The 27,825-nt window shown below is 57.3% G+C and overlaps 1 protein-coding gene across 2 annotated transcripts in view; it reads left to right on the top strand.

Moving 5' to 3' along the window:
* The window catches only part of LOC148838660 (alpha-actinin-4), a 36,018-nt gene extending 11,060 nt beyond the window's left edge, over positions 1 to 24,958 (top strand). Inside the window, exons 2-21 of one of the 2 annotated variants that reach the window (XM_088911905.1) lie at positions 8,167 to 8,281; positions 8,720 to 8,839; positions 9,211 to 9,297; positions 9,380 to 9,467; positions 9,872 to 9,950; positions 10,547 to 10,628; positions 11,543 to 11,628; positions 15,604 to 15,696; positions 16,066 to 16,296; positions 17,141 to 17,288; positions 17,575 to 17,725; positions 17,892 to 18,000; positions 18,108 to 18,248; positions 18,474 to 18,656; positions 19,205 to 19,339; positions 19,690 to 19,869; positions 20,371 to 20,517; positions 21,643 to 21,723; positions 22,760 to 22,918; positions 23,696 to 24,958. In XM_088911905.1, coding sequence (XP_088768031.1) covers positions 8,167 to 8,281; positions 8,720 to 8,839; positions 9,211 to 9,297; positions 9,380 to 9,467; positions 9,872 to 9,950; positions 10,547 to 10,628; positions 11,543 to 11,628; positions 15,604 to 15,696; positions 16,066 to 16,296; positions 17,141 to 17,288; positions 17,575 to 17,725; positions 17,892 to 18,000; positions 18,108 to 18,248; positions 18,474 to 18,656; positions 19,205 to 19,339; positions 19,690 to 19,869; positions 20,371 to 20,517; positions 21,643 to 21,723; positions 22,760 to 22,918; positions 23,696 to 23,854 — 2,574 coding nt within the window. In that variant the 3' untranslated portion in view covers positions 23,855 to 24,958. Of the gene's footprint in view, positions 1 to 8,166; positions 8,282 to 8,719; positions 8,840 to 9,210; positions 9,298 to 9,379; positions 9,468 to 9,871; positions 9,951 to 10,546; positions 10,629 to 11,542; positions 11,629 to 13,517; positions 13,604 to 15,603; positions 15,697 to 16,065; positions 16,297 to 17,140; positions 17,289 to 17,574; positions 17,726 to 17,891; positions 18,001 to 18,107; positions 18,249 to 18,473; positions 18,657 to 19,204; positions 19,340 to 19,689; positions 19,870 to 20,370; positions 20,518 to 21,642; positions 21,724 to 22,759; positions 22,919 to 23,695 lie in introns of both variants that reach the window. The other variant, XM_088911906.1, reaches the window with a different exon arrangement.
* Positions 24,959 to 27,825: the final 2,867 nt, after the last annotated feature.

The following is a 27,825-nucleotide window of genomic DNA, read 5'->3' as shown; positions in this document are numbered from 1 at the left end:
TCAAGAGCTGCTCTGCTCACACACGTGGTTTCATGCTAATCTAAGGGTTTTTTTTAGACGCAACGGCTGATATTCTTGTTTACTGACTAGCTGCTTGGCTATAGTGCATTTGTGTAAACAGGCTTTTTGAAGTATTTCTGGACTCCTTACTTGTCAGGCTCTTTCCTGGGTCAGGAGGCTGTGTGTTTTGACTTGTGTATTTTGTAGAAATGCCCCCCACCCCGGTCCCCACTATCATAGGCAGTGTAATGGTCCGGTTTCTCCTTGTAGGTTCACATATGTTTGCTGAAACTGTTCAAATAGGCTCAGCATTCTGTAGATTACTGGATCTTTCAGCCCAGCCAAGCTTATCTGTCCCCTTGAAGGTTTAGGCACCCGTGACAGCTGAGTCTGACTGGGGGTTAGATTGTTGGTGGGAGGGTCTTACTGTGGACAATGGGGGAACCCCAAGACTCTTAGTTTTAGTTTCCAATCCGTGTGCTCACAAGTCTTCTGTTCTAAACCGCCCCCCTCTAGTGTAAATCTCCCGTGCGCGCGTCTGCGTCAGGCCCTGCGCGGCACGGGTCGCCTGTGTGCCGCCGAAGGTTGTTGCAACCGGGAAGGCGCCGGCCTGCTGGCGATCTCGTGTTCCCTCATGCCCACGCCCACGCCTCACCTGGTCCTCCCTGCCTCTCGTTTCCTCGAAAGGCGGAGGAATGCAGATAAGGCCGTCGCACCAGTGAAGAGCTCCCTGCCGGGCTCTGATCTCCCGAGAGAAACTGGGGGGGGGGGCGGGGGCTCGGCTCGGCTCGCCTCGCCTGCCTCTCTTTTCTGTTTCGCTTTCCCCCATGAAGGGCGGCGGCGGCGGAGGTGGCGGCGGCGGGGAGGTGAAAGGTCGTTCCCGGCTCAGTTTTCCGCATTCCGGCGGTCAGGTGCTCTCCGGGCGGAGGTGTGACGTCAGGCGGGAGCCAGGAGGAGGAGAAGCAGGAAGGCGAGGGGAGGCGTGTGGTTGTGTGAGCAAGGCCTCCTCCTCCTCCTCCTCCTCCTCCTCCTCCTCCTCCTCCTCCTCCGGGGCTGTCCTTTCGCTCCGTGCGGGAGTGGGCTCCTCTGACTCATTATCTGGCTTCCTGGCCGGTCCTGCTGGTTTACATTTGGCATTTCCGCCTGGAAGCCGGGCCTGGGGTGGGGGCGCGTTTCCTCAAGGAGCTCCGGGATCCGGTGAAAACAGACCTGAGAACAAACTTTCCTGCGCGCCGCGGCCTGAGCGCTGCTGGGGCTCGTCATCCCCAGCAGCACGTGGGTCGGCGGATGGCGCTTTTCCTTGGGGCTGCGGCTCCGGCTCCCATCGCCCAGCAGTCTGAGCCCTTCCAGGTTTTCCCAGCTGCCGGGTGCCGCATGCTTTCGGGTTCTGAAACAGCCCTGCGGCTGGCTGGCTGGCTGCCTGCCGTCAGACCCGGGCTGGATCTCGGATGCGGACTGCAGCCGCCATTTCCGGAGCCGTCTGCACGGGAGCTTCCTGCCCATCCTGTTTGGGAGGATGTCAATTAGCCGCACGCTGATTAGCGGAGCCAGCTACAGGGAGGTGGAGAGGATGATGGGTCTGGGGCGCTCCGGGGCCCCCTGTGGGCTGGGGGGGGTCAAGTGAAGGTCAGGTCAGAAAGGGAGAAGACAGAAGTCGGGGTGCAAGCTCTGGTGCGAAAGATACCCCCCCTGTCCAGTGTGCAGCCCCTGGTCTGGCGGCCACGTCAGCCTGGACCGGATCAGCCCGCCGTGCGGATGGGAGCCTGGCTTCGGACCCTCACGCTGCCCCCTCTCTGTACCCTCTCATCTTCCTGCCCGGCTCTCCCCTGGGTGCAGCCTTCAGACACGATGGGCTCTCGGCAGCAGGAAGTGCATTGCTGGAATTCCAGACCCCGACAGGATAACGCTGATTCCTGTAACAGCCCTGCCTCCCCCCCTCTCCGCGCGGGTGTGCGCGTCAGTGTGCGGGGTTCCTCCAGCGGTACGGCGCTGACGCTGCCGGAGCGGGCCCGGGCCAGCCCGAGCGCCGACAGGCCCAGGAAACCAGACCCAGCGGGTCAGAACTGACCACACCACTGCGGCTCCACGAGAAGCAGGAGTCCTGCTCGTTAGCAAGACGATGAGCACGTTCCGCTGGGCCGATGAACCTGTGCACTCTAAACCGCTCTGTGGCTTTGCCCTGCGTGTGTGTTAATACACATGCACGCCTGCGTCTGTGCAGAGACCCAGTACACGGATGTAGATATCTGTGTCTGTGTATATATATAGCTTTTTGTGTTTAGATCGGTGCTGATTAACCTCTGCTGCAGTCTGCACCCCTTTGTCTCTCAAAATATTATAACCCAAGATATATCATGATTATAGAATGAAAGAGACTTATTTTCATTTCATGGTAAAATTAAAAATATCTGAAATAAGTATACACTATACCTAGGTTTGATGAAACTAAGTAGCTGTACTTGTGTGCCTGGGCTGAAACCGTGTTTTTAATGATTGACCTTCTCGAATGTGCTACCCCAGAGTAAGAGCCACTGGTTGAGATGTACTGTAATGAGCTGCCAGGGCCAGAGGTAATGCTCAACAGAGCTTGCAAGTGTGGCCTTGGCGGTGCTGCAGGGCCTGATGCAGACGGTCACGCAGAAGGCTGCTGTTTGTGCCCTGTTGTGACAAGTTGCCTTAATGTGATGGCGTAGTGAACCTGCAGTACACGTGTGAACACGCAGCCACATGCACGCACACGCCTGTATTCCTGCGTTTCCGAGGGCCTCTGATGGACTCCCTGGTCGGATTTTCCTCCCAGGGCTTCGCTCCGCTGCTCTCCGGTCCCTGCACTGGTGGAGCTCTGGGGGTCCCGAGGAGGGCACCTGTCCGCCCGCTCACCCCTCCACCTCCTTCCCCCTGCGCGCGTCTCTCTCGGCCTCCCAGCCCCCCTCTCTGCGAGCGGCACTGACCTTTGTGTTGGTCTGGGCAGGGTCTCCATGGCAACGGACCCGGGCAGCGACTGGGGAAGGAGGGAGGGGGGGCTGTTGGCCTCAATCTTCCGAGTTGAGAAAGGAAAACACGCCTGCGCCGAGCACTACACAAAGAGGGGGACCCCTTTAGACCCTGCAGTCCCAGGCCTCTGCAGGAGGCCTTCCCTGGGGTGTGCATCCTGTACCCCCCCCCACCCCCCACCCCACACCGCTGCAGATACTGTCCATCTGCCTGCTCGCAGATCTCGCTCCGCCTCTGCAGAAGTATTCTGCTCTGGGGAGGGTAAACACCGGTGTGCCGAAATTAAACTTTCTAAACGTTCAAAATCTCCGGGGGCGTCTCTGGGGGCATCTCCGGGGGTGTCGGCTGAGGAGGGGACAGTCCCTGGAGAGGCGCCAGGAGAGAGCCGAGAGAGGAGAGAGTCAGCAGCTCTCGGGATGCAGGGGCAGTGCGTGGGCTCCCTTATTTCGTGTTTCTGAAAAGAGGTGCCGAGCTGCGTGAGAGCGCGGTCGCCGAGCTCCTGGCTGCCAGCGCTGACACTGGGTCTCGGAGCAGGGCCTGACTTGGACGCTGGCGCAGGAGGCTTGTCGATGAGGTCAGGGGTGTCTGAAAACAGGGCAGCTGCTGCCGGACTCGTTCCTTTGTGGCTCTCCGGGCTGGGGCGTCCCACGAGCTCGGGTGTGTCCAGTCCGAGCCCGAGCCCGAGCCCGATCTTGTTCAGCCGCGGAGGCTGTGAAAACCAAAACAAGCAGGAAATGGCATGCTGGGAACCTGTCGTTAGGGGTGTGTCCCTCACTGGGCGTGGAGAAAACTGTTACCTTTCAATAGCAGGCACGCCAAAACCACTGTTTTTAAAAAGGTGTGAGCACAAAAGAGAAAACAACCCAGACATGAAAGTCATAATAAGAACAGACCTTTCCGTCACTACGCTGACTCTGCCTCAGCATGAGGAAGTGACTTCTGTGAGTTACAGACTGGAGGACAAATTCCAAGCACGGAGAGCACGTGCACACACGGACTCCTCTGATTGGTCCTGGGCTTGATCTGCGTACAGGGCCAGATATAGACGCTCTGTCGGCAGAAGCAGTTTAGATGGGGCCCCAAGTTTGAGAGCAGGGAGGGGAGCGTGTCTGTGCGCACAGCCAGTTCTGATGTTCCCCCAAAAAACATCAGTCTTGAGACGTACACCCCCCGGACTGCTGACCTTTCCCACAAGGCACTGCACATCCACAGAAAGAGGAAAGGTGCTAATAGCACGAGCTGGAGCAGCAGGACACGGGAGGTTTTTAAGCAGCTGTGAATTGCAGACCTGTTTGGACAGCCTCCCTGCATCGGTCACCAGCCCTGTGCTGCCACAGGGACGCAGCAACGTTTCATAGCAAGCTCTGGTCTGTATCGGCCCTTCGAGGTGCTGGACCTGAAACAACCGCCAGCGACTGGTGTGGTGTGCACAGGGGGAAGCCGCCAGCTGGAATGAGAAGCCGGTGTGGAGAACAGCCCTGATCCAGCTGGTTCGGAGCTCATTCCGCAGACTCCCGGGGTCTTCAGGGGCTCCCGGCGTTTGGCGCTTCGGGATGAGTCCGGACAGCACAAACGGACTCTGAGCGCGAGCGACCACCACATGCGTGAGGGGGCTTGGAGGTGACCGAGTGCTCCCAGCTGACCGGCCGTTCCCAGCAGCCGCTGCCCTCTGTGTAAAGAGGTGCCTCCTGGTTCCGGCTACGAGCTCACCTCCCGAGACTAAAGAGATTCAGTTCCTTTGAGACAGATTAGATGATCATGAAGGGCACTCTGAGCCAACCCTGGATACCCGTTCCACACGTGTACGCAGCCATCTTGAGTGGCTTCCAGTGGCTTGCAGGATGTAACTGGTGTGAATATTCGAACCAGGGGCCTGGATGAAGAAGTGCAGACCTGCAGTGATGTATGATTCCAGCGACTTAGATTTATATTAACTTCAGGTTCGAGTGACGGCAAAGACTCACCAAAAAAAAAAAATGCCCGGGAGTTTCATATCCCCTATTTGTACCAAAAGTGGGGTACGGTACACGGCCTGTGTGGGTGATCTCCAGGAGAGCCTCCCAGCTGGGAGAGTGGCAGGAAGGCCAGGACTGTGCTCAGAGACCCCGCTAATGGCAGCGCTGATTGTCAGAGACGGAGAACAGATTGAGGGGCAGAGAGCTTCGTCCTCCACAGAGCTCCTGGGCTCCTGAGGGGGTCCGGACCGCCGTCCCGGAGTGGAGGTAAAGGTTGCGAAACGCTGCAGACTGTGGGCGTCGATCCTGCGCACACCTGCCTGGAGTGTGTGTGTGAGGCTGGTATTACGACAGCGGGCGGGGTGGCATCGCGGCCTGGACCTGTGCCACAGGCTGGAGCTCGCGGAGCTGTGCAAGAGCGCGTCTCTCTCACTCCTGGTGTCCTGTTGGGAGTCTCGCCCCTGGACCGAGGCCTTGACCCCTGTCCAGCAGGCTTGGTCAGTTACCGCTGGGTCGACAGTTACCAGTCTAAGGATCAGTGTCATAGTGGTCAGTTAGGCAGTTAGTCATTTGCCGATCGTTTAACCCCTTGATTGATCAAATTACTGGGTTGATCAGAAACTCCCAAGTGTGTAGAGACTGGTTTTGTTTGAGGTGTCCTGCAGTCCTGCAAGACAGGACCGGGGGCTCCCTGGTGTTGCGTGCTTAACATTCAGAGGTGGGGTGTGTCTTCTGTGTCATAGTGGGTTTCGGTTGTGTGTGTGTGTGACAGTGCTGGTTTGTTCTTGAGGCACATTCCTGTCCAAGGAGTGGTGTTAAACCTCTACACCTCACACCTCCACCTCTCATTCAAATTCAGTGAGCTTTATTGGCCTGACTAGTGAATTATAGTGTTGCAGTAACAGTTAGCTAGTCATTTACAACATTATTACTTGGGCGGCTCACTGTCTGCTCCTAATGCTCCTCATGACAGGAGATCACACACTTTGCTGAGTTTCCTCCCCAGTAGGGCTGGAAGTTGTGATTCTGGCAGGTGTGGGAATTCTGGGGTTAGATTGGTTATTTTTGGGGAAGAATGTCTAATCCCAGAGTAGTTCTACCAGTGAAATAGAAAGTGTATCTCTGTCTCTGCTTCTCCCTGCTGGCAGTGGGAACCCAGCCTGTCCTCTCTGGACAGCCAGGTCTGTCTGTGTCCAGTTTCTGTTGCCAGGCTGTGGTCACTGAGCCTGTCCTCTCTGGACAGCCAGGTCTGTCTGTGTCCAGTGTCTTTGGCCAGGCTGTGGTGGTCACTGAGCCTGTCCTCTCCGGACAGCCAGGTCTGTCTGTGTCCAGTTTCTCTGTCTTTGTACTGTTGTGGCACCAGCAGCCTTGGTTCTGTTTTACCCTCTTGGTAGATAAACTAGGAGATACATGTTTGAGCAGGTGCAGTGTGCAGGGCGTGGTCACTGAGCCTGTACTCGGTCAGGGTTTCTCCTTGCCGTCTCTCACCCTGGTCAGACAGTCTGCCAGCTGGAGCGCGTCTCTTCCTCCTCGCCGTCTGGCCTGTGAGTGTGAAAAGTCTCGGCAGCGTGAGGCCCTCGGGATAGTGTTCCTGAAGCAGAGGCCCTGGGAAGAACCAGTGCTGGTGGTGCTCTTTGAAATCTGCGTTTCCTTTGTGGGGGTGCATGCTGCGATCGCGCGGCTTCTTTCAGGGTTCAGGGGGTGCTCAAGTGTCCCAGTCACAGTTCATTTTGCAGAGGTTGCAAACACTCTCTAGTACATTTAAGATCTGATAAGGCCCAGTGTTTATTCAGAGCTGTTTGCGTCTTTTAAACTGCCCTTTGTCACCAGTTTCAGGCGTGTGAGCACCCTTCTGAGTGGCTTCCAGTCTTGCACGTTGCTCTGCACGTCACCCTTCATATCCCCCCCCCCCAATTCCTGGTGAAGTGTCGAAAGCGATCCCCAGTTCCACTGGGAGCAGAGACCTGGAGGTGCGGAGCAGGGAGCGATCCGGAGCACGTCCCCTGTGCCGAAGCAGGACGGGAGACTGGCAGCACCGTCTCCGCGGGTCCTGTCCCGCTGCCCTGTCCCTGGTCCCGGCTGGCCTGGGCCTCCATGAAGGGGCTCATTATGCGCGGGGCTGAATGACGGCTTTGTGCCGGCAGCCCGGACACAGGGAGGCATAACGTTTTCATACCGGGTGGGGGCGCGGCGCGGCGCGGGCGGTGAGAGGGGTCACAGCTGCTCCTGAGCCACACGGGTTTTCGAAATGTGGTTTTATATTTCCTGGGGAGTCCCGACGCTCGGGGTGATAACGCGGCGCTGCGTGGGTTTAACTTGATGTTCTCGTGTTCTTGAAGTGTCCGTTTATGTGGCGACGGTGCGATCGGGGCACGACACGGAGCGCGTGGTGGGAGGGGGCGCAGCCCACCTGCGTGTCTGTCCACTGTGCCCCCAAGAGCTCAGCCAAACGTGGCGCTTGCCTCGAGTTTCCAGCCCGCCGCTGTCGAATGTGTGCCCCTCTGGCGGGGGCGTTGCTCGTGGCCCCCTCTCTCTGGGTGGGCAGTCACGAGGCTCGGGTGAAGAAGACTGGAGGTTTTCGGAACTGTTGGTTGATTAAGGGGAACTGCAGTGCATTTTTACATTTTGGGGTGAGCATCATGAGTGCATTTCCCCAGTAAAAGTAAACTGTGCACAGTAGCTTGTAAAACCTCCAACTTCCATCACGAAATAGAGGACATTTCCAGGTCTGCGCATCGCTATATTGCATTGTCGCCTTGTTCGGATTCACAGACAGAGCTCGCGGTGACGTGTTGCAGCCTTATTACTGACGAGATTTCTGAATGCACCTCTCTTAATCCGAAAGAAATATCGCTCTCGATTTTAAAACGGTATTGCTGACAAATACTGCTACACAACCCGCGCTCATTTGCTCGTCCATCACGTTCCATCAGTTATGAGAGTGAGCAGGAAGGGCCGCGTCGCGTCTCAGTCCGTGGGACCTCGCCTGCAAAGTTTGTGACAACACGCTGACTTACAGTACCTGCACAAGGTTCTTAATTCCGAATTTGTACATTTTTTTCCAACGTCAATGAATTGCTTTTGATTCCGAGATTGAATAAGCGCTCTGAGAAACTGCAGCTCCTCTCTAACCCGCTGGGAAGGACGTGGAGTGACAGGCCCGTTAGCGTGTCCCAGGATTTTAATCTGTCCCCCCCCCCCCCGTCTCTGTACCCAGACCTTCACAGCCTGGTGTAACTCCCACCTGCGCAAGGCCGGGACTCAGATCGAGAACATCGAGGAGGACTTCAGGGACGGGCTGAAGCTCATGCTGCTGCTGGAGGTCATTTCAGGTGAGACGCCCCCCCCCCCACCACCCCGGCTGGGGTGGCTTGCTGGGAAGGGGCTTTTGCCCCTTTGGGGAAACAAGGGCGTGATCAGTGTGCCCCTTGTCTTTCGATTGCCCCCTGCCCCTTCTCAGCGTTTGACACCCCCACTGTGGTCATCTCAAGCCCGGCTTTCGTCCTGCAGTCCAGATCTCTGTCTGGGGTGTTAATGGATTGAACGGGCTCACAGTTATCCAGGCGATGAAGAATCGCGCTGCTGCAGGTGGTTAGTGAATTAGCCTGAAAGCACCTGCGCGCAGGGGCAGGGGGGTGCAGGTCATTGGCGACTGTAATTTCTCAAGAAACTGAAAATCCAGCCTTCCCAACGGGAGCGCTCCCCCTGGAGCGGGGTCTCCCGGGTTGCGGCCGTCTGAGCCCGGAGTCTCGCTCTCTGTGCCCCTGCAGGCGAGCGGCTGCCCAAGCCGGAGAGGGGCAAGATGAGGGTGCACAAGATCAACAACGTCAACAAGGCCCTGGACTTCATCGCCAGCAAGGGGGTCAAGCTGGTGTCCATCGGGGCCGAGGGTGAGTGTGTCTGCCTGCTGTCATTACACACAGATACACACACACAACACTGACACACATGCACACACACAACACTGACACACACACACACAGATAGACACACAACACTGACACACACACACACACAGATAGACACACAACACTGACACACACACTGTGACACACACACACAACACTGACACACACGCAGATACACAGGCGCCGAGCGGGAGCAGACGGGAGGGGCCGCTGGCCGGTGTCCAGGGCTGCGGACGATGAAATGTTCCGGCTGTCAGTCTGAAGGGCCGTTTAAAATAGTTTCAACTGCGGGGTGACTGACCCCGGGTCACTTCCTCTTCCTCTGACGCCCCGCCTTGTTCGCCGTCTTGCAGAGATCGTGGACGGGAACTCCAAGATGACCCTGGGAATGATCTGGACCATCATCCTGCGGTTCGCCATCCAGGACATCTCCGTGGAAGGTGAGCAGGCTGGGGAGCGCTCTTTTCCAGCGGAGCGTCCCAGGACGAAGGCTTTGGTCTGATTCCCTCTCTCCTCTCGCAGAGAGTTCGGCCAAGGAGGGGCTGCTGCTGTGGTGCCAGCGCAAGACGGCCCCCTACAAGAACGTCAACGTGCAGAACTTCCACATCAGGTGAGGCCGGCATGGGGCCCGGGGCCTCTGGGATACGAGCGCGCGTCTCTTCCAGCCCCGATCGCTCGACCCGTGGATCTGTCTCGCACACTGAGCGCCGAGTTGGTCAGCCAGTGAGATGCCCCCAAACCACTGACCCAGCCGCAGGTTGCTAAAATACTTTCGGAAGAAACGAACAGTTGGAAAAAACTATCCTCCTCTTCTTTTTCTAATTGAAGTGGTTCGGCTCGTTATTAAAAACCGTGATTAACTCCTCTGTGGCTTGATTCTGCACAGCCAGAAACGGGGAGAGAGAGAGCACTGCGTGTTTTCTCCTCTAGCCAGAGTTCAGAGAGAAAATGTGGACCAGTTTTTTCACACGCAGTCGTATTCCTCCCCCTCCCTGTCTCCCTCTGCTCCCTCAGCTGGAAGGACGGACTGGCCTTCAACGCCCTCATCCACAGACACCGGCCCGAGCTCATCGACTACGACAAGCTGAGGAAGGTAACGTCAGCCCCCCGTCACCCGAAACCGCGTCCTCTGAGACCGCGCCCGTGCGGCAGCTCGTGTTCTCGCTCTGGTCCGGCCTGGTCCGCTTGGCAGCGGGGCGGGGTCGCCCCTGGAGCCGCGCGCTTTGGGTTTTCCGTAGAGACCCGTAGAGACCCGTAGAGACGTGAGGCTTGGGAGCAGCTGCAGGGAAGGTTTGATGAAGTCGTTGAGATCGCAGTGGGACTCCCATGCCTTTGCCAAGCTGGTGGGTGTGTGTTAGATGATTCTGGTGGAGTGAACAGGGGTGTGTCCAGTCTTGGAACAGGGGGAGCAGTCCTGGCGGGGGCGATCGACGCTGTCTGGCGTGGAGAAGGACTTTGCTTGTTCTAGACTGTGGCTGGACACTGGCTGACCGCCCACTGTGTTTCCTCCTGTCCTGTGGGCAGCCCTGTCACCTGTATTACACCCTGTGGGGCTGTAAGGTCCTGTAGGTCAGTGAGTGGAGCTCTGGTTGTCCTGTGATGGACTGCAGCGCCCCCTACAGGGAGGAGATGTTGGAAGCTTTATGCTACAGACAGCTGGTGCCAATTCTGACTTCTCCCTTTGCCCAGGACGACCCGGTGACCAACCTGAACAACGCCTTCGAGGTGGCGGAGAAATACCTGGACATCCCGAAGATGCTGGACGCAGAAGGTCAGGGGATCCCCTGTCTGTGCCTGTGTGTGTGCCTGTGTGTGTGCCCATCTGTCTGAACGTGGCTGTGCCCGTGTGTCTGTGTGTGGCTGTGCCCGTCTGTGTGTGCCCATGCTCGTCTGTCTGTGTGTGGCTGTGCCTGTGTGTGCCCGTCTGTGTGCACGTGGCCGTACCCGTCTGTGTGTGTGCCCGTCAGTCTGCCCATCTGTGTGTGGCTGTGCCTGTGTGTGTGCCTGTCTGTGTGCGCTTGCCCGTGCCCGTCTGTGTGTGTGCCCGTCTGTGTGCGCATGGCTGTACCCATCTGCGTGTGCCCGTGCCCATCCGTCTGTGTGTGGCTGTGCCCGTCTGTGTGTGCCCATGGCTGTGCCTGTGCGTGCGCCCGTCTGTGTGCGCGTGGCCGTACCCTTCTGTGTGTGCCCATCCGTCTGTGTGTGGCTGTGCCCGTCTGTGTGCACATGGCTGTGCATGTGCGGGTGCCTGTCTGTGTGCGCGTGGCCGTACCCGTCTGTGTGTGCCTGTGCCCGTGCCCGTCTGTGTGTGGCTGTGCCTGTGCGTGTGCCCGGCTGTGCCTGTGTGTGTGCCCGTCTCTCCCAGGGCTCTCGTGTGTCTGACTGCAAGTGTGTATCGTACTCATGCCCCTCCGACTGCACTGGGGCAGGAGGAGCCGCTGCTGTCGTGAAGCAGGGTCTGTTCAGTTCAAACACAGAAGTTGTTTTGACATGAGTTCTGTTCAGGAAATCGCCCATCAGTGTTTGACTTGATATGAACAATCTCCAGTCCTGTGTGGTGTGTGGGTGTCGTATCGTGGGCGGGGACCATGCTAGGCCATCCTGCAGCAGAGCTGTGTGTGTGTATGTGTGTGTGTGCGCGCTGACCGGTGTGCATTCCTGTGTGTAACTGTGGTTTCCCTACAGACATTGTGAACACGGCTCGCCCCGATGAGAAAGCCATTATGACCTATGTGTCCAGTTTCTACCATGCCTTCTCTGGAGCTCAGAAGGTACCCCGCTATTTACGGGACTTTAGGGGTGGAAGGAAGTGGAGGGAGCGGGTGACACCACCCCCACCCCCCACACCCTCCCTCACCCCGGCACCCCAAAAACACTTGGCAGAATCTCTGTGCATGGCTTTCTCCTCCGGCACAGGAAACATCCTGGCGTCACTCTGCGCTCTTCCCAGCGGGCTGTGCTGGCCCGGCTCCCCTGCGAGCCGAGGCTCCTGGGACTGAGGGACCTGTTGGGTGCGACTCCAGGCGTGACCCACTCCCTGATGCTCGCTGGAAGAACAGTTTGGGGGAGCATTTATCACAAACCCAGAAAATGCTCGGGGGGAGGGGGAATGGATTTTTCTCAGGAGTCACCTCAGTCGGTCCAGCCAGCCCGCAGGTCAGGGGTCAGGGGGTCAGAGGTCTGGAAACGTGTGCAGCACAGGGACCAGGAAACTTATCTGGCAACAAATACTCCCTGCTCCTCCGGGTGCGGTGGTCTGCCCCGATCGGCTCTGGTTATACGGGGAGGCCTCTCAGCCTGCTTTTCCTGCTTGTACGTCTTATTAGTGTGGCGACGGTGCTTTGCTCCCACGCTGGCTCCAGTGCTCCCAAAGGAGACTTGTTTACCTCTGCGCCCCCGCCCTCTCCGACTGGAAAATCTCACCCGCTGCTTTCTTGTTTAAATGGGTCTCGGGGGGGGGCACAGTTCACTGCACAGTGAGCACGCTGTCGGTGTGCTTAACTCCTTCTCAGGAAGCTGGCCGGGCAGCCTTCGACGGTCGAGCAAAACAGGTTTGATGCCATTTCAACTGTCTTCAACAGTCACGGCTCCCGAGTGAGATCATGAGATCAGGCCTTTAATGTGCAGCCGCCCCTTTAAGGTGCAGTCTGGCAATCCCTTTAAGAGGGCAGGCTCTCTGGCGATCCCTTTAAGAGTTCAGGTGGGGAGCTGCGTCAGCATGCGTAGGCTGCAAAGGAACAAGTAATAGGTTTATTCCGTGCTGAAATCTTTTACAGCATGGAATAAACCTGTTACTTGTTCCTTTGCATCCCTTTAAGAGGGCAGGCTCTCTGGCGATCCCTTTAAGAGGGCAGGCTCTTTGCTCAGCGGTGGCCTTCAGTGTGGCACAGAGGCCTTTATGCTACCAAGGAGACTTCAGTTTGTATTTTTCTCTTCCAGCCAGTGTGATGGCCCTTGTGGAGAATTAGGATTTATTTGACCGTGTTTGATTACTGCGAAAGAATTGTAATTACCGGGAGTGAGGGGCAAGTTTTAAGGAGTAGCAGCAGGCTGTAAACTCTAGCTATAACTGTCCTCGGTTTTACAAATTGTTACAATTGTTGTGATTTTGGCCTTGCACGTCTTTTGGTGCAAGTGTATTCCTGGTAAAGTTGCATGAACGCAGCCAGCCCCAGGAGCTGGGACCAGGAGCCCTACTGCTGGTAAAACCCCGAATGGCACAGTGACACATCACGTGGCTCAAAACAGAGCTGGCACAAGCACAGAAGTATCCAGCGTAGGTTGGCCTAGCATGTCACGCAGGGCCTGATGTAGACGTTTATGCAGAAAGGCAGTATTTGCGTTATTTTGGGCTCGGAGTAAGACGCAGGTCTGCAGTATTTGTTGCCAGTAAGATCTTGTTCGGGAGTGCTCGTGCGCACGCTTCTCGGACCTTGGCCGTCTGCAGGGAGCGCAGCAGTGACCGGGGTGTTTCCCTGTCGTTCCTGGGTGTTTTCCCACTGGATTTCAGCTGGCGCGGCCGGATCTCCTCCCACACAGGCGCTCTCTGGGGTCTGGGGTGGCCTGGGCTTCACTGCTTTCTCTCTCTCTCCTCCCCCTCCCATCTCCCCCCCAACTCCCCCCCCCCGCCCCCCCCGCTCACACGCTTCCTCGCTGGCAGACATCGTGGGCACGCTGCGGCCTGACGAGAAGGCCATCATGACCTACGTCTCCTGCTTCTATCACGCCTTCTCGGGGGCTCAGAAGGTGAGCTATGAGCCGCGGGGAACCCCAAGGATGGTGGTGGGGGAGGGGGGACCTCCCCCGGCCGGCAGCTCTCTCGCGCACGCGCACTCTCGCAAACGCGCGCCCCGCCGGCGGCACCGGGCCAGCTCTGCTCCCTTCTGCTGCCCGTCTCTGCTCGGGACGGCAGGCCAGCTGGCCCGGACGAGAGGGCAAAGCGTAGCCGAGAGGAGACCGCTCAGCCTGTTTGGTAGCTTGCAGCTGGAGGCAGCCAGGGAATGGGCTACAGCAACAGGGCAGAATAGCTTGTTCCATCCTCCCACAACCCTTTGTGTAAAGAACTGCCACCTCTTGACGCCAATCAGTCAGCTACTACTAGAGTTCCTAGCTGGGCCGAGTGGCCTCCTCTCGATAGGAATCGTTCTGTTCAATTGCTCCTGTTGTGACCTCGAATTGAGTTGCTGATCCCTGTTTTCGGAGGAGACATGGTGCCAAGGTCCTGCTCGCTGGCCTGTGAGACGCCCCCTAGTGGCCGTGTGCCGTAACTGAGGCCTCGGTGCTGAATTGAGGAGCCCTGCGGCTGACTGGAGCAGAGCTTGCGCCGCTCGGGATTGCGCCCCCTGCAGTCCCAGTCCCCCCCGCTCTGTCCGCGTCCTGCGCCCCGATCTCTCCTCGGCTGGCTCCCCGGCAGCCGCTGTTGGACCTTCCTGCCCCCTGCCTGTCCTGGTCCGGGCCCGTCGCCGTTCACTCCCTGCTCTCTCTCTCTCAGATTCTCCCCTTCTGTCATCCTCGGCGGCCGCCTCCTTCCTTGCTGTCGGGGCGCTCCATCTCTCCCTCCTCCCCTCCTTCCTCTCTCTGAAAGGTACTCTCCCGCGCTCTTGCTCTCTCTCTCCTGCGCTCACTCTCCTCCTCTTCCTCAGTCTCTCACTCTCTCCTCCTCTGCCTCGCTCTCGCTCTCCTCCTCTTCCTCACTCTCTCGCTCTCCTCCTCCTGCTCTCTCGCTCTCCTCCTCTTCCTCACTCTCTCACTCCTGCGCTCGCTCGCTCTCCTCCTCTTCCTGAGCAGTTTACACAAGTGAGTAAGCTCTGTTTCAGTTGGTTTCTGACGAGTTCTGAATTGCTCACTCTTGCAGGATTGAGATGTGCTTGAAGATGTGCCTAGTTCTTGGGTTTTCCAGTCTAGGGCACAGATCCCTCCAGCAGACTGGGGCTGCTTTAAACCTGTCGCACTATCCCAGTGTCTTTCAGTCAAAACGTCACAGCGTTAAAGCTGCTGCCCAGTACAGCACAACCAGTTTAAAAACACACTGGGAAAACGCCCCCCTGTGTACGTCACACCTCTGGGAGCAGCAGATAGGAAGGTGTCTGAGCTACACGAGCCCAGAGGCTCGTCCTGCTCTCCGGGCACACGTCCCCCCAGCCCCCAGCCCGGGACGCCAGCGCTCCCAGGAGTCGTGTCTGCTGTGGGCACCTCGGGCATTTCATGTTTTGAGGTGGGGGCAGCGGTGAGAACGCCGAGCCGCGCGCAGGATAGATCGTTCCCCACCCCAGTCCCTCGGCACGGCGCCAGTCTGCACGCGCGGCTGCTAACGAGCTGCGCCCGCCGCGCGAGACCACTCTCGGCCTGGCGGACGTCCCGCACGTTACCTGGACAGCGGCGCAGGGCTGCTGGGGCTCCCCCGTGTCACTGGGTGGGGGGCCCCTTTATATTTGCACAGCACAGTGTGACGCTGTACGCAGGCAGGAGCTGACGCATGAAGCCCGTGGCAGCCTGGTGGAGGCTCAGCCCTGTGCCTCCACGAGCCGCTGGGGCTCTGGAGTCTTGAACCTCCAGACAGCCGGCTCTCCCGCAGTGTGCCTGAGTTTCCCCCCGACTCTTCCATGGGGAGTCACGGGCTATATTCTGCTAGGGAAAGTAATCTGCTACATTGGGAAATCCCAAAGCCGCCTGCTGCCGAGGATTCCTCGCAGCCCGCAGCCTGGAACCCAGCCCCGCCCTGCGCTGACACCTGTGCTCCCTGACAGGCCGAGACGGCAGCCAATCGCATCTGCAAGGTGCTGGCGGTCAACCAGGAGAACGAGCACCTGATGGAGGAGTACGAGAAGCTGGCCAGTGACGTAAGTACCCACGTCTCTCCGTGTCCGTCTCCCAGCAGCCCCTAGAGCTGCCTGTCTCTCGTTCGTCTCTCCCAGCACCGTCAGCAGGGCGGCAGCAGAGAGCTCGCCCGCCCCGCCTTGCCCGCTCGGTGGCTCATTCTTTGGCTGGTGTCATCCAGCTACTTCGTAAAGAGCCACCAGGCTCGGGCGCCCGTTCCAGCCTTCTGCAACTCTTTGTGTAAACGTTTTCCCTGTTCTGTATGTTGAACTCCCTTTGCATTTCCACGTGTGGCCCCGTGCCTTTGAGTCTGGCCGTCAGTCTGCGTCTGTCCGTGTGTCGGCCCCTGCAGGGACTTAACCACCCCTCCCCCCCGTCTCTCTCCCGCTCAGCTGCTGGAGTGGATCCGCCGCACCATCCCCTGGCTGGAGAACCGGGCCCCGGAGCGCACCATGCACGAGATGCAGCAGAAGCTGGAGGACTTCCGGGACTACCGGCGCGTCCACAAGCCGCCCAAGGTGCAGGAGAAGTGCCAGCTGGAGATCAACTTCAACACCCTGCAGACCAAGCTGCGCCTCAGCAACCGGCCCGCCTTCATGCCCTCGGAGGGCAAGATGGTCTCGGTGAGCGAGCCCGCCGCTGCCCCTGGGGCTCTGGCCTTGCAGAAAGCTAACACTCAGCCCCCCCCCCCCCCCACACACACACACTTCGGCTGCACGCTGTTTTTCTTTGCTGCGTTTTGGGACGCAGCACTGTCTCTCCATCAGATAGAAAAGATGTGGGCCCGATTCCTCTCCTTTGCTATTTTTCACTCTCGGCTCTCAGGAAAACGAGGCGTGAAGCTGAGCAAAAGGTCTGTTAGAAGCGTAGTCAGGCACATCCTTGTGCTGGCGGTCAGTGTGGTCTCTCTCTGGCCTTCTCACTCTGAGCAGCACCTAACTGCCCCTTCGTCCCGCGGAGACTTTCATCTCATTGGTCTGCTGTGTGAGCAGCTGCATCAGGCCCTGCGAAGGAGACCAGGCTGAGCTAGGCCACGTGCCATGTGGTACCTGCTCCCCTTTGTACTTCGTATTGTGTCTCGAGGTCGCTCCTGTTTTGATCTCTTTTCTGTGTGTGCGAAGGGGTGGGCACCACATGAGCTTTGGGCACTCCTTGTGTCCATCAGGTGTGTATTTCTAAAGGCCCCAGTTCGGACCATCTCATTCTGCGCTATAAAAAGGGAGAGATGGGGCAGAAGGAATCCCGAAGTTTACGGCCTCCACAGCCCCGAGGTGTGTGAGTGGAATGGGCTCTGAGCCGGTCTGAGGCCTGGGGCTGGAGCACGGGGGGGTGGGGGTGTCACGGGCCTCTCCGATGTGCTGGTCAAGGCTGTGCAGGCTGACAGTGATGCCCGCGAGTCAGATCGGTTGTGTGAGCTGGAGGGCGCAGCTGCTGATGCCCCCTCCTCTGTCGTGTGCGTGTGTCCAGGACATCAACAACGCCTGGCACAGCCTGGAGCATGCCGAGAAGGGCTACGAGGAGTGGCTGCTGAACGAGATCCGCCGGCTGGAGAGGCTGGACCACCTGGCCGAGAAATTCAGGCAGAAGGCCGCCATCCACGAGGGCTGGACTGACGGTACGGCGGCTCGCTCGCTGCTCTCGAACCCTGTCCGCCACCCCTGCACTGCTGTCCCCCTGGTGTGGATTACAGATCCGGTGCAGATTGAACCAGAGAGTCGTGCTGTGTGCAAGCACTGGAATACACACCGAAATAACACTGATACTGACATACTCCATAATGCATAATAACCGTAGTGCTGTACTGCAAAAATATATTCTGTATGTGGTTGTCAGAGTATAATACAACATATCGGCTCAGTGCAGTGTCAGCGTGTGGACGGACCCCTGTCTCTGCCCCTCAGGTAAGGAGGCCATGTTGACTCAGAAGGACTATGAGACGGCCTCTCTCTCGGAGGTGAAGGCCCTGCTGAAGAAACACGAGGCCTTCGAGAGCGACCTGGCCGCCCACCAGGATAGAGTGGAGCAGATCGCCGCCATCGCCCAGGAGCTCAAGTGAGTGGGGGGGCACGAGAAATCCGGGGGGCCACGTTGGTCAGAGTGGGTCTGGGGTTCTGTTGTAGGCACACATTTAATTAACTTTGACGTCTTTTGTATAATTGAGCAAGTCCCCTTTTCTTCCATCTTCCTGGTGTGCGTCTGCGCCCCTCTCCTCCTTCAGTGAGCTGGATTACTACGACTCTCCCAGCGTGAACGCCCGCTGCCAGAAGATCTGCGACCAGTGGGACCGGCTGGGCACCCTCACCCAGAGCCGCCGCGAGTCTCTGGAGGTAGGGCCAGGCCTCCTGGAGGATCCCTGCGCTCTGTTGCTCCTGGGGCTAACGCTGGGCGTCGCTAACGGAGTCTTTCCCCCCTGCGCCTTGCTTCTCTCTGGCAGAGGACAGAGAAGCAGCTGGAGTCGATCGACGAGCTGTACCTGGAGTACGCCAAGAGGGCGGCGCCCTTCAACAACTGGATGGAGGGGGCAATGGAGGACCTGCAGGACATGTTCATCGTCCACAACATTGAGGAGATCCAGGTGGGGAGGGGAGGGGGTTCGAGGGCTGGAGTGGGGGTTGGAGAGGGCAACAGGCCATTGGAGGTTGCAGGGATTTGTGGGCGTCTGGGGGTGCTTCTTGAAGAAGAGCATTCATGGTGAAAAGCAGCCCCGGTTTTCCAGCTGAAAACTCCACGAGGAAGGAGGTTGTGCAGGTACATCCTGGCCGTCGTCGTTGAACTCTGCGGTTCTCTCTCCTGTCCCCAGGGTCTGATCTCGGCCCACGAGCAGTTCAAGGCCACGCTGCCCGAGGCCAATAAGGAGCGCGAGTCCATCCAGGGCATCCAGAGCGAGGTGCAGAAGATCGCCCAGTACAACAACATCCGGCTCAGCGGCAACAACCCCTACACCTCCATCACCCCCCAGGCCATCAACAGCCAGTGGGAGAAGGTGGGGACCGCCCGTGGGCCGGCTGTAGAGTCCGCCTGTCTTCCTGTCCATCAGTCGGCCGGCTGTAGAGTCTGCCTGTCCTCCTGTCCGTCAGTCGGCCGTCGGCCGGCTGTAGAGTCCGCCTGTCCTCCTGTCCGCCCGTCGGCCGGCTGTAGAGTCCGCCCGTCCTCCTGTCCGCCCATCGGCCGGCTGTAGAGTCCGCCCGTCCTCCTGTCCGCCCATCGGCCGGCTGTAGAGTCCGCCCGTCCTCCTGTCCGTCAGCTGGCCGGCTGTAGAGTCCGCCCGTCCTCCTGTCCGTCAGCTGGCCGGCTGTAGAGTCCGCCTGTCCTCCTGTCCGCCCATCGGCCGGCTGTAGAGTCCGCCTGTACTCCTGTCCGCCCATCGGCCGGCTGTAGAGTCCGCCCGTCCTCCTGTCCGTCAGCTGGCCAGCTGTAGATTCCGCCTGTCCCCCGCCTTGTGAGGTGCAGTGTCAGTCACGGGGTGTTGGTCTGTGTCTCTGTCTGGGCAAACGTACTGATGCTGTCTCCCCCCCCTGCTGGCTGGTGCAGGTACAGCAACTGGTGCCCCAGCGCGACCAGGCGCTCCAGGAAGAGTTGTCACGGCAACAGTCCAACGACCACCTCCGCCGTCAGTTCGCCAACCAGGCCAACATGGTGGGACCTTGGATCCAGACGAAGATGGAGGTGAGAGTCCGTCTGCTCCCCACCCTGGCCATGCCCCCGACTGTCGGCCCCCCTTCGCTCTCCTCCTTGCAGGCTGGGGTGATTGTGGGATATGGGGGGGGGGGGGAATCACCAGGGGGGTCATCAGTTTTGCTTCTGCTGGTGTTGTGCTGAACAGTAAGGGTTGAGTTCTGTCCAACAGAGGGTTTGTTCCTCCTGGACCCATGCCACGGGGGGGGGGGGGGCTGTTGGGGTCTTGGGTTTCCCTCGAGCGTCCCTGCGGCGTTCCGCACGAGCAGCGTGGTGCACCTGCTCTTCCCGGGGTCCCCCGTGCCCAGTGTGACTCGTGCCCCTGGCTCCCCGCTGCGCAGGAGATTGGGCGGATATCGATCGAGATGAACGGCACGCTGGAGGACCAGCTGACGCACCTGCGCCAGTACGAGCAGAGCATCATCGACTACAAACCCAACATCGACCAGCTGGAGGGCGACCACCAGCAGATCCAGGAGGCACTCATCTTCGACAACAAGTACACCACCTACACCATGGAGGTAGGGTCCTGTCTATCTCTGTACCCCCAGCTCTTACACTGTACCCCCAGCTCTTTCTCTGTACCCTGCTGTCTCTGTACCCTCAGCTCTTTCTCTGTACCCTGCTGTCTCTGTACCCCCAGCTCTTTCACTGTACCCCTCTGTCCCTCTTTGTACCCCCAGTTCTTTCACTGTACCCCTCTGTCCCTCTCTGTACCCCCAGCTCTTCCACTGTACCCCTCTCTCTCTCTCTGTACCCCCAGCTCTTACACTGTACCCCTCACTCTCTCTCTGTATTCCCAGCTCTCTGTCTGTACCCCTCAGTCTCTCTCTCTGTACCCCTCTTACACTGTACCCCTCTGTCTCTCTCTCTCTGGACCCCTCTTACACTGTACCCCTCTGTCTCTCTCTGGACCCCTCTTACACTGTACCCCCAGCTCTCTCTCTGTACCCCTCTTGTCTGCACCGTTGCAGTCCCTGCACATCAGGCGCAGGGCTGACCGTCTCCCTCTGTCTGTGCAGCATCTGCGCGTGGGCTGGGAGCAGCTGCTGACCACCATCGCCCGCACCATCAACGAGATCGAGAACCAGATCCTGACCCGCGACGCCAAGGGCATCAGCCAGGAGCAGCTGCACGAGTACCGTGCCTCTTTCAACCACTTCGACAAGGTGAGGGTTCGGGCCCGGGCCTCGCCGGTCTCCCCGCAGTCAGGCCCGGACACAGAGGCGACACAATGCCGGGCTCAACCTGGAGCAGGCACAAACACGGCAGTAGCTGGAGTACCCTGCCCTTCGGCCTGCAGCACAGCTTGGTGCAGATACTTGAGTTAGCGGTCTTGGGTATATTGCAAGGCCGCAACACGCGGGTCTTCTTGTGATGAAACATGAGAAATGCCCCCGTGTTTGGACGAAAGGGGGTTTTAGTGTGGCGGGGGCCAGCTGAATCGAGGTGTTTTTACACGACAGCTACAGCATGTCTCTTGAGCGGCTGTGGCTTTTCGCACGATCTGCATCTGTTAATCAGTGTATCAGTGTTCATGAAGAGCACAGCTGTTCCTGTGAATCCTGCTCTCCAGCCCTGACTCGTGTGGTGCTGGACACTGGCACTGCCCTGGCTGGCATCGGGATTAAACAGCCCGTTGTGTAGCTGAGTCTCTTCTGATCTGCGGCTGGGGCTTCCTGTGCCCTTTAGCGCTTCAGAGGTTTCCATTATTGTTGTTGTTGATGATGATGACGATGATGATGAAGAACATATGGGGTAAACTGTAGGGCAGTCAGACCCTAGACCCTAGTGAAAAGGTGAGAATCTCTCTCTTGGAGAGTTGGAAAAAGGTCGTTCCGGAACACTGGAGCAGCGACAGGAAAGGCTCGGTCACCAGGAGTCCGAGGTTCAGTCCTGGTTACAGTGAGCGCAGGACCGGAGCCAAGGGGAGAGTTCAGAGGTGAAGGATGGAGCCAGATTATTATCTGCAGCTGGATGAGATCCAGCGGATCAGCCGAACGAGAGGTCTCCTTTCCCCTGCCCCCCCCCCCCCCCCCCCCCCCCCCTGTCATCCATCCTGCAGTCTGCAGACTGAAGGGCCACAGGGGTTCTGTCTTCATCTGTGCTCATTTTAATCTGGTGTGTGTGTGTGTGTGTGTCGGGGAGGAACAGCTGACATGTTTTGTGTCTCACCCTCATGTCCGCATGTCACCCCTCCCCTCTCATCGGGCTCATCACCTGACCATCCGCCCACGCCTCCACCCTCCACCCTCCTTCTGCCCTGCGATTGGCCTGCCTTCCCTGCCCCCAAGGATCACAGTGGCGCGTTGATGGCGGAGGAGTTCAAGCCCTGTCTCATCAGCCTGGGATACGACGTGGAGAACGACAGACAGGTACAATAGGGTGCAGCGGAGCTGCTGAGGGAGGGCATGGGAGTGAGAGAGAAGTGGGGGGGGTACTTTTGCCGGGTGCCCGTGGCAAAATAGCGAATACACCAGGCACACAACGGAGCAGGCACAAACACCTCATAGACCGTAGTTCGGCCCTGCGTGTTTTTGTTCTCTCAGGGGCTGGAGCTCCAAGGCATGTACAGTGACAAACGGCACACCGACTCTCTCTTGCTCTCTGCCTCCCCCTCCTGCTCTGGGTTCTGGCTCTGGATACCCTTCCCTGTCTTCTGCTGCGCTGCCTCAGTCTGGCCCTGCTGCCCCTGAGCTCTGCTGCATTTTTTTTTTATGTCTTTTAACTTCTCTCTGCTTTTCTTGTTCTTTTTTTGTCCTGTGTTGTGACCCACCTGCTGCTCTTCCCTTCCTGCTGTCCCCTCTCTCCTCCTCCCTGTCCATTGATCTCCTCTCTCTTCATCCTCACTGCTCTCTCCTCCTGCCTCCCTGCCCTCCTCCTCTCTGCTTTTCCTCCTGCCCTTCTTCGAAATCTCCCTCCTTCCGGAGTCTCTCTTCCTGCCCCCTCGTCGTCCTCTGCTGCTCCTCTCTCTTTGGGACAGAAGCGCACAGGAATGATGGATTCGGATGATTTCCGCGCGCTCCTAATTTCCACGGGATACAGCCTGGTATGCCTGCCTTCCTCGCTGAGCTTGCTGTGAAATCCAAATGGCTTTGGTGTCGTCTTCTAAACAGAAAGACAGAGGCCATTTGCATCGGGTAAAACCCAAAACGGGTTAACCTGACACGCACTTGGAGTCTCTTGACTGCTTTCCCCGCCCTGTGATTATGAGCAGTTGTGCTAGTAAGAATACTGTTTGACTAATCAGCTGAGATCTGTGCCTGAACATGCATCTAATGTAGCAACATTAAATTAAACTAATGCAGCAACAGTTCTTAAATGTACGAGGCACCCCTGAGATCAAGGGGTCAGTACAACAGATAAACCGTGTTTCTGAACTCGACTTCTAAACCCACACTCCTGTCCCAGGGTGACGCTGAGTTTGTACGCATCATGGGCATCGTGGACCCCAACAACAGCGGGGTGGTGACCTTCCAGGCCTTCATCGACTTCATGTCCCGAGAGACAACTGACACTGATACAGCTGACCAGGTCATCGCTTCCTTCAAGATCTTGGCTGGGGACAAGGTGAGAGTCACGCTGGTACCTGGATGCACACGTCCGCTGATGTACTGACACTCGCACAGTGTTGCACCAGTGCTCTGATGCTCTACTGACCTGCCGTACTGTCAGTCACACACTGCTGCACCAGTGCTCTGACACTCTACTGACCTGGGGTACTAAAACTCACACACTGCTGCACCAGTGCTCTGACACTCTACTGACCTGGGGTACTGACACTCACTGCTGCACCAGCGCTGTGACACTCTATTGACCTGGGGTACTGACACTCACTGCTGCACCAGCGCTGTGACACTCTACTGACCTGGGGTACTGACATTCACTGCTGCACCAGTGCTCTGACACTCTACTGACCTGGGGTACTGACACTCACTGCTGCACCAGTGCTCTGACACTCTACTGACCTGGGGTACTGACACTCACTGCTGCACCAGCGCTGTGACACTGTACTGACATTCGCACACTGCTGCACCAGTGCTCTGACACCCTACTGACCTGGTTTACTGACAGTCGCACACTGCTGCACCAGCGCCCTGATGCTCTACTCATCTGCTGATACACTGAAGCATTAACATACTGACAAGCTGAGGCAGTATTGGACATACTGGTGTCCTGATGCAATGGTGACACGGACGTAGTGAGTCCTAATAGCTGATTCACTGACTCACGAGCGTGCTGAGCCCAGCACTTGTGCGCCAACACATTGATTCACTCATCACTTGCTCATATGCTGAAACGGACTCACTGATAACGCTAACGCAACCATCTGCATCTCTCTCGTAGAACTACATCACGGCAGAGGAGCTGCGCCGGGAGCTGCCCCCAGACCAGGCGGAATACTGCATCGCCCGCATGGCGCCCTACATGGGCCCCGATGCCATCCCCGGTGCCCTCGACTACATGTCCTTCTCCACTGCCTTGTACGGCGAGAGTGACCTCTGAACCCTCACTTCTGACCCCTCCAGGGAGGGGAGGAGCGAGAGGAGGATTATGTCGCTTGGGAAGAAGAATGGGGGGAGCGGGAGGGAGGGAGGGAGGGGGGTGGGGGGGGGGGTCTCTTACTATCCAGCTAGCATGATGCTATATTTTTGAAAGGTCGGGACAGGGCAGGGACGGGGTGTTGTTTTCGGGTGGGGTTATTAGAGAAAAGCACAGTACAACGAGAGAGTGGGAGAGAGAGATTGCTCTCTGCCTGGAGTGGTTCTGACTCCTTTATCAGCAGGGTGACGGACAGGAGGCGCAGGGAAGTCGTGGAGAGACCCAGGGGGGAGGGAAGACAGAAGAGCAGGCCCCGCGATCGGGGCGAGAACGCTCTGGTTGTCGAAGGCTCCGGCCAGGGTCCCCCTCTGCCTGACAGATTAACGGGCTGTTGCCTGTCTCCTGCGAGTCCCCGGGGGAGCTCAGTCTCTAGGCTGGTGCCTCGCTAACTCCAGCCCCGGGACGCTCGCAGGGGACACATCGGCCTTTAGCCTGGCCACCGCCAATGCAAAGGGTCCCTGGCTGCAGGGTGACCTCGGCGTCCTCGCCCAGGCGACCAGCGCGCCGGCCTCCTCGCCCAGGCGACCAGCGCGCCGGCCTCCTCGCCCAGGCGACCAGTGCGCTGGCTGTAGCCTGGCCGCTCCTGGGCTTTATTTCCCCCTCCCCCCCCCCCCCAGTCAACAACGTCTTTTGCTCAAAACGAGTTAAAAGAAATGGCGGGGCTGTGCCAGACCCTGGCGAGGGAGAAGGCGTGGCCGGGCTCCCCTCTGCAGCTCTTCCAGGACAGGAGTGTCTTGTCTGTCTTTCCCTCCTCCCCCTCTCTCTCTCTCGCTCTCTCGCTCTGCACGGGGAGTGCGAGCAGAGCTGGAGACTCTTATTAAAAGAAACATTCCATATTGTCTTAATATAAGGAAAGAAATTACTGTTTCTAATCTATGCAAATGATTTTCAGTTCATTATATTCTATATATATTCTATTATCACTGAGGTCTGCACACAAGGACTATGGAGGGGGGTGGGGGGGAGTTTTCATCCTCGAGGTTTAAATAAAATAAATTAAAGTCAAAATGCTCATTCCTGCCATGTCTTTGGGGGTAGGGGGGAGGGAGAAACTTGGACCAAGCGTTTACATTTTTTTGTTGTTTTCTGCTGTTTTTTGCCCCCATACAAACATGCAAACGTTGAAGCTGGAACTTGGATCTGTTCTGTACTCTTCACTATAAAGCTGCTTCTGCTGTACTGCAAACACCTGAGCAGCTGTCTGGTCTGTTCCTGAAGAAGTGCATGATGCAGACAAACACCTTCTCTCACACGGGCTTGCATGCACACTCGGACGTGAATATTTGCATGCATGCACACAAACGCATAGTTGTGTACATATACAGGCACGTACTTACACACACACACGCATACATACAGATTTATGCCTGGGCTGTTGCTGTCTTAGTGAAAAATTGCCACTGGACTCAAATTGACATTTTATTGACATTTCAAACAGCCCTCAGTGGACCTCCACACAGAAGTGGACTTTGTAGACTGCTGCATTTTAAAGAACAGGCCATGTGGCTTATAAAAAAGGCTTTTGCCTTGTGGGGATATGACCATGTCAACTGTCAGGGTCTGTGAAGATATTGTCTCAGAGTCTGTCCTCAGGTTGATTGCCACAAATACACTGGATTCCCAAAGGTAGCATTGCTGTGTTGTTACTGGGCTCTGTCTGAGCTACACCTGGTACCCCTGACCCTGGTGGTTGGACATGAGAGCAGTTTGCATCCGGTTACTGACATGTTACTTGAGCGAGATTCTCTGTGTCTGCTGCGCTGCCATTCTGTGATGGATGGATGAGATCAGCAGTAAGGCTTCACACTAGGGGGGGGGTCTTGGTCTAATCGTTTCCACTTGAATCTGCTTCCTTAATGCTGGGAAAGTCCAGCCTGTAGTTGTTGCTGGGACTTGGCGTTTCTATAGCAGCAGCGTAGCCTGGTGCACAGCCTGGACATAGGGCGCTGGGGGCTGGTATCTCTTCATCATCCACAGTGCTCAGTGTGGGCTCCAAGCTGGGGGTGCATGACCTGTGACAATGCCAGGCACATGGGGGAACTAGCTGCAGCACAGCAGTGTTGATGTGGGCCCTTGCACACTCCGTGTAGGGCCTGAAGCAGATGCTCACAGAGACGGAAAGGTGTTGGCTGCAGGTCATGGTGGCCAAGGCGGTGTTGCAGGCGATGGCTTATTTACTGTTGAACTCAGCATGGCCGGGTTCTAGAGCAAATATTATACTGCATGAGTTACTGCATGGGCTGTGCAGTGCCTGCAGCACCTCGGGGACACGAGGAAAGTGCAGCCACTTGCTCGCACATGCGAGGATTGTGGTCCGGCCCTCATCTTGAAGGAACCCAGAGAGTCTGCAACTGCTGGGTGGCTGGGCAGCTTGTTCCTGTCACCCTCCTACGAAAAGAGGTGCCTTCTTCCTCTGGAGTCTCGGGCCTCGGCTGGGGTTGTGTATTGCGTCACGCTTGGACGGCAGCCCCGGTGAGACGGCCGCTTCTGCAAGAGCTTCAGTGACGACAGGTCTGTGGAGCAGTGACAGGGTGTGGCCGCCAGGGGGATCACTGAGCCGCAGAGTCATTCAGAAGCAGCGGCTTCCTCTCAGGTTGCGCCTGTTTGGACAACAGGTAAACAAGCTTGGGGTGGGCTCTTCCATCCAGCTAAGCCCTGTTGAAAAAAGACTCCCTTTTGTAGAGTAGTCTGTTCCGATACAATCTCGAGCAGTTGCAGGCTCTTGTAGACGAGTAGCGCAGGTGCTGGGTCTTCCGCGCCCGTAAGCTTATTTTAAATAGATGCGAGAAGTTAAAATATTTGTTCAATACGTTCAAGCAGGTAGCTGTGTCAGAGTGCGTAGGCTGCAAGGGAACAGGTAAGTTTATTCCACGCTGAAAAGAAAAGAGACGAAACGTTTCGGCTGTGGAGCCTTCTCCTGAACCCTGGACACCTGAAGAAGCCGAAACGTGCCGGGGCGGTGCGGTAGCTCTGTGGCTGGAAGGTTTGCCGGTTCGTATCCCGCGGCCGGCAGAGGAATCCTACTCCGTAGTGCCCCCGAGCAATGGCTGACCCTGCGCTCTGACCCCCAGCTTCTCTCCCTGTCTGTGTCTCATGGAGAGCAAGCTGGGGTCTGCGAAAAGACACATTCCTAATGCAAGAAATTGTATAGGGTTAATAAAGTGATCTGACATCTGACAACGTTGTGTCTCTTTCCATTCAGCATGGAATTAACCACAATTGCTGAACTTCTAAAACTCTGAAACATATCTGAATCGAGTTGGTATGCAACTCCTGTCCAGAAATCTGTTCTCGAAGCCTGTGTTTTAGATATTGATTAAGACCTGTTTGGAGTGCTTTCTTGAAATGTTTTTTTAATCGAATGCTGTGTCTTATTGCGTTTATCCCTCTCGATGTAGCGTGATACTCAATAATATACAACAGTTATCACACAATGTTAGTCCGACATTTTGTGTTCGGGTAAATGCGTATTATTCGTGTTTTACCACGCCTGACACAACTACGGCGCAGGTTAAGTGTTAATCGAGGTTTAACGCTGAGCGAGCCGGTGGGACTGAGCTTGTGCGGCCACCAGAGGGCTCCTGCGTGCAGGCGCGGTCTCCACCAGAAAGAGCTGCACTTTTTTTAATTTATGAGAAACGTGCAATTCCTGTGTGTTCTTAAAATATAATAAACCCACGAGAAACGTGCATTATTGTTGCATCACGTATTATAACTGTGGACGTGTAGAGCGAGATGTGGGTATGATTAATAGTGATCGTTTTATGAAAGCGGGTTTTGCAAAGAAGGCGCCATTTTTTTACGCCGTAAAAGCCAGGATCTCCAGCGATTCCAAGTCATTCGGTCCCTCATGATCTTAGGAGACGGGCTTCGTT

This window comes from Atractosteus spatula, chromosome 3 (assembly GCF_055471065.1).
Source record: "Atractosteus spatula isolate fAtrSpa1 chromosome 3, fAtrSpa1.hap1, whole genome shotgun sequence".
NCBI classification, from domain to species: domain Eukaryota; kingdom Metazoa; phylum Chordata; class Actinopteri; order Semionotiformes; family Lepisosteidae; genus Atractosteus; species Atractosteus spatula.
Note: the sequence above shows the minus strand (reverse complement) of the source record. Positions and strands in the feature narration are given on the sequence as shown.